General features: G+C 39.6%; 1 protein-coding gene across 1 annotated transcript in view; it reads right to left on the minus strand.

Moving 5' to 3' along the window:
- Positions 1 to 12,990, minus strand: part of DNAH3 (dynein axonemal heavy chain 3) — a 403,897-nt gene extending 390,907 nt beyond the window's left edge. The window contains exons 1-4 of the mRNA XM_078777885.1: positions 12,774 to 12,990; positions 9,111 to 9,195; positions 8,864 to 9,008; positions 7,846 to 8,035 (exon numbers count right to left, since the gene is read on the minus strand). Of these exons, the coding sequence (XP_078634011.1) occupies positions 7,846 to 8,035; positions 8,864 to 9,008; positions 9,111 to 9,195; positions 12,774 to 12,990 (637 nt within the window). The remainder of the gene's footprint in view (positions 1 to 7,845; positions 8,036 to 8,863; positions 9,009 to 9,110; positions 9,196 to 12,773) is intronic.
- Positions 12,991 to 13,603: the final 613 nt, after the last annotated feature.

Below are 13,603 nucleotides of genomic sequence, written 5' to 3' on the forward strand. Positions count from 1 at the left end.
CACTTTTCTTCATACTCTTTTCATCATACACTTTTCATCATACACTTTTCATCATACACTTTTCTTCATACTCTTTTCATCATACTCTTTTCATCAAACACTTTTCATCATACACTTTTCATCATACACTTTTCTTCATACTCTTTTCATCATACACATTTCTTCATACACTTTTCATCATACACTTTTCATCATACTCTTTTCATCATACACATTTCTTCATACACTTTTCATCATACTCTTTTCATCATACACTTTTCATCATACACTTTTCATCATACACTTTTCATCATACACTTTTCTTCATTCTCTTTTCATCATACTCTTTTCATCATACACTTTTCATCATACACTTTCATCATACACTTTTCATCGTACACTTTTCATCATACTCTTTTCATCATACACTTTTCATCATACACTTTTCATCATACACTTTTCTTCATACTCTTTTCATCATACTCTTTTCATCATACACTTTTCATCATACACTTTTCATCATACACTTTTCATCATACACTTTTCATCATACACTTTTCATCATACACTTTTCTTCATACTCTTTTCCTCACACACTTTTCTTCATACTCTTTTCATCATACACTTTTCATCATACACTTTTCATCATACACTTTTCATCTTACACTTTTCATCTTCCACTTTTCATCTTCCACTTTTCATCTTAAACTTTTCATCATACACTTTTCATCATACACTTTTCATCATACACTTTTCATCTTACACTTTTCATCATACACTTTTCATCATACACTTTTCATCGTACACTTTTCATCGTACACTTTTCATCGTACACTTTTCATCATATACTTTTCATCATACACTTTTCATCATACACTTTTCATCATACACTTTTCATCATACACTTTTCATCATACACTTTTCATCATACACTTTTCATCATACACTTTTCATCATACACTTTTCATCATACACTTTTCATCATACACTTTTCATCATACACTTTTCATCATACGCTTTTCATCATACACTTTTCCTCATACACTTTTCCTCATACACTTTTCATCATACACTTTTCATCATACACTTTTCATCATACACTTTTCTTCATACACTTTTCATCTTACACTTTTCATCATACACTTTTCATCATACACTTTTCATCATACACTTTTCATCATACACTTTTCATCATACACTTTTCTTCATACACTTTTCATCATACACTTTTCATCATACACTTTTCATCATACACTTTTCATCATACACTTTTCTTCATAAACTTTTCATCATACACTTTTCATCATACACTTTTCATCATACACTTTTCATCATGCACTTTTCATCATACACTTTTCATCATATACTTTTCTTCACACACTTTTCCTCATACACTTTTCTTCATACTCTTTTCATCATACACTTTTCCTCATACACTTTTCATCATACACATTTCATCATACACTTTTCATCATACACTTTTCATCATACACTTTTCATCATACTCGTTTCATCATACACTTTTCATCATACACTTTTCATCATACTCTTTTCATCATACACTTTTCATCATACTCGTTTCATCATACACTTTTCTTCATACTCTTTTCATCATACACTTTTCATCATACACTTTTCATCATACTCGTTTCATCATACACTTTTCATCATACACTTTTCATCATACTCGTTTCATCATACACTTTTCATCAAACACTTTTAATCATACACTTTTCATCATACACTTTTCATCGTACACTTTTCATCATACTCTTTTCATCATACACTTTTCATCATACACTTTTCATCATACACTTTTCTTCATACTCTTTTCATCATACTCTTTTCATCATACTCTTTTCATCACACACTTTTCATCATACACTTTTCATCATACACTTTTCATCATACACTTTTCATCATACACTTTTCATCATACACTTTTCATCATGCACTTTTCATCGTACACTTTTCATCGTACACTTTTCATCATACACTTTTCATCATACACTTTTCTTCATACTCTTTTCATCATACACTTTTCATCATACACTTTTCATCATACACTTTTCTTCATACTCTTTTCATCATACTCTTTTCATCATACACTTTTCATCATACACTTTTCATCATACACTTTTCTTCATACTCTTTTCATCATACACATTTCTTCATACACATTTCATCATACTCTTTTCATCATACACTTTTCTTCATACTCTTTTCATCATACACTTTTCATCATACACTTTTCATCATACACTTTTCTTCATACTCTTTTCATCATACTCTTTTCATCAAACACTTTTCATCATACACTTTTCATCATACACTTTTCTTCATACTCTTTTCATCATACACATTTCTTCATACACTTTTCATCATACACTTTTCATCATACTCTTTTCATCATACACATTTCTTCATACACTTTTCATCATACTCTTTTCATCATACACTTTTCATCATACACTTTTCATCATACACTTTTCATCATACACTTTTCTTCATTCTCTTTTCATCATACTCTTTTCATCATACACTTTTCATCATACACTTTCATCATACACTTTTCATCGTACACTTTTCATCATACTCTTTTCATCATACACTTTTCATCATACACTTTTCATCATACACTTTTCTTCATACTCTTTTCATCATACTCTTTTCATCATACACTTTTCATCATACACTTTTCATCATACACTTTTCATCATACACTTTTCATCATACACTTTTCATCATACACTTTTCTTCATACTCTTTTCCTCACACACTTTTCTTCATACTCTTTTCATCATACACTTTTCATCATACACTTTTCATCATACACTTTTCATCTTACACTTTTCATCTTCCACTTTTCATCTTCCACTTTTCATCTTAAACTTTTCATCATACACTTTTCATCATACACTTTTCATCATACACTTTTCATCTTACACTTTTCATCATACACTTTTCATCATACACTTTTCATCGTACACTTTTCATCGTACACTTTTCATCGTACACTTTTCATCATATACTTTTCATCATACACTTTTCATCATACACTTTTCATCATACACTTTTCATCATACACTTTTCATCATACACTTTTCATCATACACTTTTCATCATACACTTTTCATCATACACTTTTCATCATACACTTTTCATCATACACTTTTCATCATACACTTTTCATCATACGCTTTTCATCATACACTTTTCCTCATACACTTTTCCTCATACACTTTTCATCATACACTTTTCATCATACACTTTTCATCATACACTTTTCATCATACACTTTTCATCATACACTTTTCATCATACACTTTTCTTCATACACTTTTCATCTTACACTTTTCATCATACACTTTTCATCATACACTTTTCATCATACACTTTTCATCATACACTTTTCATCATACACTTTTCTTCATACACTTTTCATCATACACTTTTCATCATACACTTTTCATCATACACTTTTCATCATACACTTTTCTTCATAAACTTTTCATCATACACTTTTCATCATACACTTTTCATCATACACTTTTCATCATGCACTTTTCATCATACACTTTTCATCATACACTTTTCTTCACACACTTTTCCTCATACACTTTTCTTCATACTCTTTTCATCATACACTTTTCCTCATACACTTTTCATCATACACATTTCATCATACACTTTTCATCATACACTTTTCATCATACACTTTTCATCATACTCGTTTCATCATACACTTTTCATCATACACTTTTCATCATACTCTTTTCATCATACACTTTTCATCATACTCGTTTCATCATACACTTTTCTTCATACTCTTTTCATCATACACTTTTCATCATACACTTTTCATCATACTCGTTTCATCATACACTTTTCATCATACACTTTTCATCATACTCGTTTCATCATACACTTTTTATCATACACTTTTCATCATACACTGTTCTTCATACTCTTTTCATCATATACTTTTCATCATATACTTTTCATCATATACTTTTCATCATACACTTTTCATGATACACTTTTCATCATACACTTTTCATCATACACTTTTCATCATACACGTTTCATCATACACTTTTCATCATATACTTTTCATCATATACTTTTCATCATACACTTTTCTTCACACACTTTTCCTCATACACTTTTCATCATACACTTTTCATCATACACTTTTCATCATACACTTTTCTTCATACTCTTTTCATCATACACTTTTCATCATACACTTTTCATGACGCACTTTTCATCATACACTTTTCATCATACACTTTTCATCATACTCGTTTCATCATACACTTTTCATCATACACTTTTCATCATACACTTTTCATGATGCACTTTTCATCATTCACTTTTCATCATACACTTTTCATCATACTCGTTTCATCATACACTTTTCATCATACACTTTTCATCATACACTTTTCATCATACTCGTTTCATCATACTCGTTTCATCATACACTTTTCATCATACACTTTTCATCATACACTTTTCTTCATACTCTTTTCATCATACACTTTTCATCATACACTTTTCATCATACTCTTTTCATCATACACTTTTCATCATACACTTTTCATCATACACTTTTCATCATACTCGTTTCATCATACACTTTTCATCATACACTTTTCATCATACACTTTTCTTCATACTCTTTTCATCATACACTTTTCATGATACACTTTTCATCATACACTTTTCATCATACACTTTTCGTCATACACTTTTCATCATACTCTTTTCATCATACACTTTTCATCATACACTTTTCATGATGCACTTTTCATCATACACTTTTCATCATACACTTTTCATCATACTCGTTTCATCATCCACTTTTCATCATACACTTTTCATCATACACTTTTCTTCATACTCTTTTCATCATACACTTTTCATCATACACTTTTCATCATACACTTTTCATCATACACTTTTCATCATACACTTTTCATCATACACTTTTCATCATACACTTTTTATCATATACACTTTTCATCATACACTTTTCATCATACACTTTTCATCATACACTTTTCTTCATACTCTTTTCATCATACACTTTTCTTCACACACTTTTCATCATACACTTTTCATCATACACTTTTCATCATACACTTTTCATCATACTCGTTTCATCATACACTTTTCATCATACACTTTTCATCATACACTTTTCTTCATACTCTTTTCATCATACACTTTTCTTCATACTCTTTTCATCATACACTTTTCATCATACACTTTTCATGATGCACTTTTCATTATACACTTTTCATCATACACTTTTCATGATGCACTTTTCATCATACACTTTTCATCATACTCGTTTCATCATACACTTTTCATCATACACTTTTCATCATACACTTTTCTTCATACTCTTTTCATCATACACTTTTCTTCATACTCTTTTCATCATACACTTTTCATCATACACTTTTCATCATACACTTTTCATCATACACTTTTCAGCATACACTTTTCATCATACACTTTTCATTATACACTTTTCATGATACACTTTTCATCATACACTTTTCATCATACACTTTTCATCATGCACTTTTCATCATGCACTTTTCATCATACACTTTTCATCATACACTTTTCATCATACACTTTTCATCATACACTTTTCATTATACACTTTTCATGATACACTTTTCATCATACACTTTTCATCATACTCTTTTCATCATGCACTTTTCATCATACACTTTTCATCATACACTTTTCATCATGCACTTTTCATCATACACTTTTCATTATACACTTTTCATGATACACTTTTCATCATACACTTTTCTTCATACTCTTTTCATCATGCACTTTTCATCATGCACTTTTCATCATACACTTTTCATGATGCACTTTTAATCATACACTTTTCTTACTCATTTTCACTCCTCAACTTTACATTCTTTCTCTTATTTCTCTTTCCTCACATTTATCAATGCAGTTATTTTATTTACGGCCTTGCCTTGATGAGGACTATATAGTCTGTGACTGGTGCCTTCAACATTAAAAAAAAAACATCTAAACAGTGGTATTCCCCTGTGATCTGTGCATGGTATTCATTGAAGTATTCTCGTCTTGATCTGCAAGTGTGTCTGCCAAGGTAGCTTCGCTATCACGCTTGTTTTCCTATCCTATAAAACGAGCCGTGCATCTGTCCGAGTTCCACCCATTGGTTGGACAGATCGCCTGACTCCGCTGACAATCTTCTTAAAATTGTGAGTTGGACAAGCGACCTTAATGGTTTTCTGTGAGGTCTGTGATAGCATGATAGAGGAGCGGAAAGAGTTAAATATTCCGCTGTTTCGATGTGGCAATGGCCGTTTGTTTTTATGAGTGGGAGGAGGGGGGGGGGGGGGGGGGAGAGAGTAAAGATGTGACAGACTTGGCAGGGGGAGCTTGAGGACTTTCAGTGGGAATGAGGAGTTGTGGAGGGAAGGAGGGTTTGGGGCTTGAACTGGGGAGAGGATTGATGCTTTAGGGTTGGGAGGGGGAGGAGGGTGAGAAATTGGGGTGGGGAAAGATTGGAGGGGGTGGGCAAAGGTGGGACAGAGTCGGTAGGAGTAGGTGGAGTGGTAGGGGGCCAACTTTGGATGTGGGTGAAGGCTTTAAGAAATTGACAGAATTGCATGCAACAGGTGTGTGTGTGTGTGTGTGTGTGTGTGTGTGTGTGTGTGTGTGTGTGTGTGTGTGTGTGTATATAACAGAATTATAACACTGTAGAGTGTGACGCAATCACCCTCGAGTGATGTGCTGGTCTCCAATAATGGCGGTCGGGCTTTGTATCCCAAAGCGGCTTGACATCATTGCATATGGCCTATATTTGGGGCAAGTGAATAGGGGACAGAGACCTGGACACAGGATCTTTCAAACAAGAACAGATCTTATATTTCTATTCTTCATCACCTAATGATGGTACAGTCTGGCACCCGAAGACTCCTCAGTATCTCTCAACAGGAAGTTAAGGCACAGGAACTCCTCCTCTCTCATAGCAGATATTGTGGTGACCTTGTTGACCTCTTGCCCCTCCAGCCCACTCCACCATTTTTCAATTCCCAGCGTCACCAGGTCAAATGTATTCATCCAGAAACACAACCCATGTTACCCTTCTCAAGTCCAACCTGTTGCTCACCTCCAATAATTTAACCTATTTTTTCCATAACCTACTGTACAGACTTTCCTCCCTGCATCTGTCTCTTCAGCCTCTTGCCTCAACTCCTTCAACAATGCAGACCGTCACAATATCATGCTGTAGCATGCACCCACCAATGAGATTTTCTATGCTCGTGAAGGGAACATTTACATGCTACATACACAAAGGTGGGAAGGGGATGGAGTAAACTGAGTGAAGGATGAGAAAAAGAGAGGATAAGGAAGAAAATGGAGGTCGAGAGTGTTGGAAAAGAAAAGGAACATATGAAGGGGTTTGCAAGAACAATGGATTAAGAAGGTGGAAGGGAGTGAAGGGAGTAGTAAATGCATGGAAGTCTCCCTGGAAAGGTGGTGGCAGCAGCAAGTTCCTTGTGTATACTTGTGTGAGGAGCATTTAATGAACACACAGGAGGAGGTGGAGGAGTGGGATGATGATGAGGAGCAGAAGGTGGAGGAGGAAGGGGAGGAGGAGGAGGTGGGGGTAAAGATTTTGTGTTTTTCCAGATGACCTTTAACCCTCTCCTGTCTTTAGTTTTATACCAACTCGTACGGGCATTGGTTGTCGTGATTACACGCCATTGTGTATTTGAGGAGAAGCATATGAAAAACAGACAAATGTAAGAAAGAACTGACAATGTAATATGTTTGTAGTGATGTAGTGCACACCAATGGTCTTGCACAAGGCCAATGCATAGTCCTGCTGGATTTCCTGGTGCAATGAGTTCAGTAAAGGTCCAGGGAAAGGCCCACGCTGGAGACAGCCTGAGAGCAAGTAAACGATGTGTAGCCACTGGGCCTCGTTCTCAGGCTCTAACATGTCCGTGGAGATACCTTGTTGCACGTAGTAGCAGTAGCGCTGAGAAAAGAAAAAGTCAGTTAGTTTAAGGCTGGATGTAGAATCAAACTGTTAGAGTTCGAGTTCAGGTTTGGGTTCATGGTGTATTTACTTGTGCCATCAAAGGTGGGCGGACGTGATGTTTCACCCTTATCTGTCTGTGAATAGGATATCTCAAAGAGTTGTGGACGGATTCAGATGAGATTTCGTGAACAGGTTGGTTGTGTGACAACAAGGACAACAGTGCTTTTGAGCTATTGACCTCAACAACAATCGGCTTCTAGCGTTTGACTAGCTCTACCAGGTGGTTAGGTTTTGTGAAGATTGTTATGGAATTGCGACGTGTAGGCCATTGACGGGACAGACGGACAGACAGTCAGACAATCACTCAAAGACAGACAGAATAAGAGAGCAGACCAACCAATATACAGTCCTTGTGAAATCGAAGATTCACAAATAACAAACCAATGAAAATTATTATAGCTTGTTGGTCCGGTGTGTGTCTGTCGTCCGACATCATAAAGATAAGATGCAGCAGACTGATGAAAGAATCAGAAAGCAAGAAGTGAAAATTTGTCCAAGGGTACCCAGTCCATAATGGCCTAATAATTTAAAACAGTATTATGGGTACATCTACAAACAGGTGCGAAACAGGTAGGAAAAACACTTTCATGTTCCCTCTGAAGTACGATGGCCTGCATACTACCAGAACGATAGTTTACACGTGAGGTGTTACTTTTTTGGGAATTAGACCTAACGTAGACAACTCAGAGGTGAGTACAATATCACCGAGCTCTCCTGCAATTCCAAGGATAATAGGATTCTCGCTCATTCAAACGTGCAGGTTACCTGTAAGTCCTCAGTAGAAATATCCTGCACACCTGCAGGGCTATGCTGCTGCTTCATGATGATATCAAGCTGTTCTTCCAGGGTTAGAGTCGCATCTTGAAACAGTGAGCTTTCACATCTGCCGGATTCCGGTTCTACGGAGGACCTGCAAAGACACAGATGATCATTCCCCATCGTTGTGAAACTCCAGGCTGTTGAGTAAAACCAAGGTAACTTAATAAGTTTGAACACCACCTTGAACTCTCACCGGCTTGCTGCAGTTGTCTTGCTCCTAATCACTCGTCTAAATGGCAACGTCTGAGCACATCGCATGGACATCGGGGAATGAGAACCTGATGGAGTTAAGGACATTGAAACCTACAACATAATTAATAAATAGATTATAATTGAAAAGTATTTCAAATTGCATTGTTATTTATTTCAGTTTTGGGTTCAAATTGACCATGTTATGTATAGGGAGTATTAGTGACAGGTCCCCATGTTTCCTCCGCATCGTTACAGCCCAAAGTAGACAGGCGGAGACAGGGTACTAGTTGAAGTGTATCACGCAAAGGCCATTCCAGGAAAGGCAAAATGTTTAATCACCAATCAATGCTCGAGCTACAAGCCCATCGCCATTGTGCCCCATCTCCCGCTCGCACCACCCCTTCCCGGAAGCCCAACCTTGCTCCCGATCAGGAACATCTGCCCGATTACCGTACAGCATAATATGCTCCATTCCGTTACCGTAAAACACAATATTGTTGCGGTTTTGAGTTTGTACAGTGAGTATAATAAAGGTTAAAATTTCCCCCTCATAGTTAGTCACACAAGCAACATGTAGCCTCGCGATAGTGTAGTTATTTCTTAGTATTTATGAGCTTAGTCCTTTTCCTATGTTAGTTCTGTGTTGAGTACAGTCAGGAGAATAGGTCCTACTTCTACCGACTTTCCAGCCTCCCTAGCCTCATGCCCCTTTGCGCTAACTTTGGTTCATTTTGGGCGAATTAACACGAGGCAGGCCTAGGAGGGTCGGGGCGGAGCCGAATGAGGGGCGGCAGAGGCGCTGACGGTAAGCACGAGCCGCCAATCAGCGCTCAGAGGTGGTGGCGGCAGCACTGCGTCACAAGGCGTGGAAAGAAGGTTCGAGGGGGTTCGAGAAGGTTCGGGGGTGCATCTATATAACCCGTTGCGCAAAGCCCCCGAGAGGACTTGCAGCAAAAGAACTTGCCCCCGAGAGAACTGCTGCCCAGGGAGAACTCGCGCACACTGACCAACCCGGAGGAATCGTTGACGAGCAGGAGTGAGAGCATCCAATAACTGTGAGAGATACGTGGGTGAAGAAAGACGCGAATAAACCAGAATACGCGCTATTATAAAGCGACGCTCGGTTGAGTTGGAGGCCGATCCATATACAGTGCATTAAGTCGCGCGAGTAATAACAGCTGTGTAATCGCCAGCCGCGCTGAGAGACGCGCATTTGCCATTCCACCTCATCGGCTGCCTTTGTTCGGGAGACACGCTACGAGGTTCCTTCCACCAACTGCTGCCATCTTCGCGGGACGTGCTGGGACCGTGGTGAGCCAGACGGGGCCGTTCCTGGATGACCACGTCGACGCGTCTGGCTGGGACATCAATCCATCTGCAATTCCCTGTGTGAGTGACGGGCCCGAGTCCGGGGGATAAGATAAGACTGACTAAGTGCTGCTCTGTGTCTCTGCGTCCCGATCACTGTATATACGTGTGAGAATAATTAAACCTGTGTTCTTCCTTTTTTCCATTCGATCATTCCTGTGGTTTCCTCATTGGCTAAGCGTGGTACGAATAGAACCGCTCGAATCGGGTTCCACTACCTAAACTGCACGGACCACGTGGTACTCAATCCGCTCGGCGTACCGAAACCACACGTGGCTCGTGCGAGGCTTGCTTCCTCGCTTCTGTGGCGGCGCAGGGAATTAGGTACGAGCGAGAGTTGGTCCCGAAACCATACTTTGCGTTTGCCCGGAAGGCACGTTTCAAGTCTCGGTTCCGTCAAGCCCAGAAAGAACAAGGGGATTAATCCCCCCTTGGTAAGGGGAAGAAGGGTGGCGGAAAACCGTAACAATGTTACACCAGTGTTTCCTACACATCGTTACAGCCCAAAGGAGATAGGTGGAGACAGGGTACTAGTTGAAGTGTATCAAGCAAAGGCCATTCCAGTAAAGGCAAAATGTTTAATCACCATTCAATGCTCGAGCTACAAGCCCGTCGCCATTGCGCCCCATCTCCCGCTCGCACCGCCCCTTCCCGGAAGCCCAACCTTGCTCCCGATCAGGGACATCTGCCCGATTACCATACAGCATAGTATGCTCCATTCTGTTACCGTAAAGCACAATATGTTACACCAGTGTTTCCTCCACATCGTTACAGCCCAAAGGAGATAGGCGGAGACAGGGTACTAGTTGAAGTGTATCACGCAAAGGCCAGTCCAATAAAGGCAAAATGTTTAATCACCATTCAATGCTCGAGATACAAGCCCGTCACCATTGCGCCCCATCTCCCGCTCGCACCACCCCTTCCCGGAAGCCCAACCTTGCTCCCGATCAGGGACATCTGCCCGATTACCGTACAGCATAATATGCTCCATTCCGTTACCGTAAAGCACAATATGTTACACCAGTGTTTCCTCCACATCGTTACAGCCCAAAGGAGATAGGCGGAGACAGGGTACTAGTTGAAGTGTATCACGCAAAGGCCAGTCTAATAAAGGCAAAATGTTTAATCACCATTCAATGCTCGAGATACAAGCCCGTCACCATTGCGCCCCATCTCCCGCTCGCACCACCCCTTCCCGGAAGCCCAACCTTGCTCCCGATCAGGGACATCTGCCCGATTACCGTACAGCATAATATGCTCCATTCCGTTACCGTAAAGCACAATATGTTACACCAGTGTTTCCTCCGCATCGTTACAGCCCAAACTCAGTGGGTGGAGTTTGGGATGGTGAATCCTGATCTATGCGGTCATGCGTCAGTTGTATAATAAATCGTATGCGAGTATGTGACCCATGACTTTTGGCTCCGATTCCAAAATTTGACGTGCTTCCTGCCCAGACATTATTGTATGCGCCTGTCGAATATGAAAGAAATACGTTAGGTCATTGTTGTGTATAAGCTCTGGAAGGACGGACAGAACCCCACCTATCCCCACTGCTCTCCCCTAACGTCTCGCACCACCACTCTCCTTCAAACAAGACCTTCAAGGACCAGGACTGACTGGTGGCGATAACTCACTAACATGTGCCATAAAACAACCTGCGACAGGATGAAGCTGAGAAAGACTGTCTGTCTCTCAAGTCAGTATATAGCTTCGGTGATGCCAAAGCGGTCTCACGGCAAGGATTGTACACCGAATGGTTTGCCTTTGCCTTACCAGCGGGAGTCATGTCAGGGCAGGCATTTGCAATTCGCTCAAGGTGCCGGAGATAACTCGCCGACTCTTTGTGAAAGACACCACGGGGTATTCAACGTCCCCTAACTAATGCTAGCAGACAGGACACCCAGCTTAACATTCATCTGAAGGGTGCCGCACATCGTGGTCCAACACCCTGGCTGTGAAGCACAGATCGGAGAGTTTCTAGTGGGGTCGGGAATCGAACCCAAGCGAGGCAGCTCAGAGGGTTATGCACAACCCCTGTGCCACACTGTCGTAAAGGAAACAAGGTGTGTGCAGAACAAACTGAAAATCATCCTGAACTAGAAACAGTCAAACACATCACATTCAATATGAAGACACATTAAAACGTGACCAACAAGGGATACCGACAATATACCATCCCAAGAGTTAGACACGGTACCTAATTCCCTGGGAGTAAGAGGGTACAACGCATGCACAGACGTACAATCCCATAGTGCTCATGTTCAGTGCAGGAACCTTGGCCAGTGAAGGATACGTGTTGTAGGTGATTTCCGGGAGGAAGTGAGGTCTAGCTGAGGTTGCCTGGTGTTCGTCACAGGTGCACATAAACCTTTAAGAGTAAGGTGTTGTGCTGCCAGGGAGTAGTTGTTGGCGATGGACTCACTGGGCATACGGCAGAAAGAGATCTCCTTGTATGGCACAGCTCGGGTCCGAGTGTAGGCCAGCATGATCGGGGGGTACGCGCTGTCCATGGGATGCATCTGTGGTAAAGTACAACAGGGTTGTTTCGTCGGCTCTTCCAAACAGTTTGCAGGTAAGTAAAAGTTTATAAACGCAAAAATTGGACTTACAAGTCGGTAGAGCCACCTCTACCAACTTGTAAGTCCAGCTTTTGCATATATAAACTTTTCCTGATTTAATTTGACTGGATGAATCATAACAACCTGCATCGATTTCGTTTACAGATGAGATACTCAAAACAGTGGAAGACACAAAATAAAACTAGAACAATGCAACTGTGTCGCCAATATGCCTCCGCATAGTCCCACAACGGGTAGATGCCATCACTCTGCATATGTATGGGCAGGGGATCACGTTTGTGAAGTTTCGTGTTGATCGGATAAGGTTCGTTTTTCTATCCAATAGGGCTGCCAAACCACGTGACCTATGACATCATCATTTTCAAACTATATGCAACAGTGCTGTTAGATGATATTTGTAAAATTTCACATCGATAGGGTGAGCGATTTTAGAGATATAATTATTTAATATTTTCCTTCAATCCAAATTGGCTGCCAAACCATGTGACCTATGATGTCATAAATTTAATATTTCAATACAAATGGGTCATAGATCATGTGCATG

The sequence above is a fragment of the Myxine glutinosa genome, chromosome 1 (assembly GCF_964187855.1).
Source record: "Myxine glutinosa chromosome 1, kmMyxGlut1.1, whole genome shotgun sequence".
NCBI classification, from domain to species: domain Eukaryota; kingdom Metazoa; phylum Chordata; class Myxini; order Myxiniformes; family Myxinidae; genus Myxine; species Myxine glutinosa.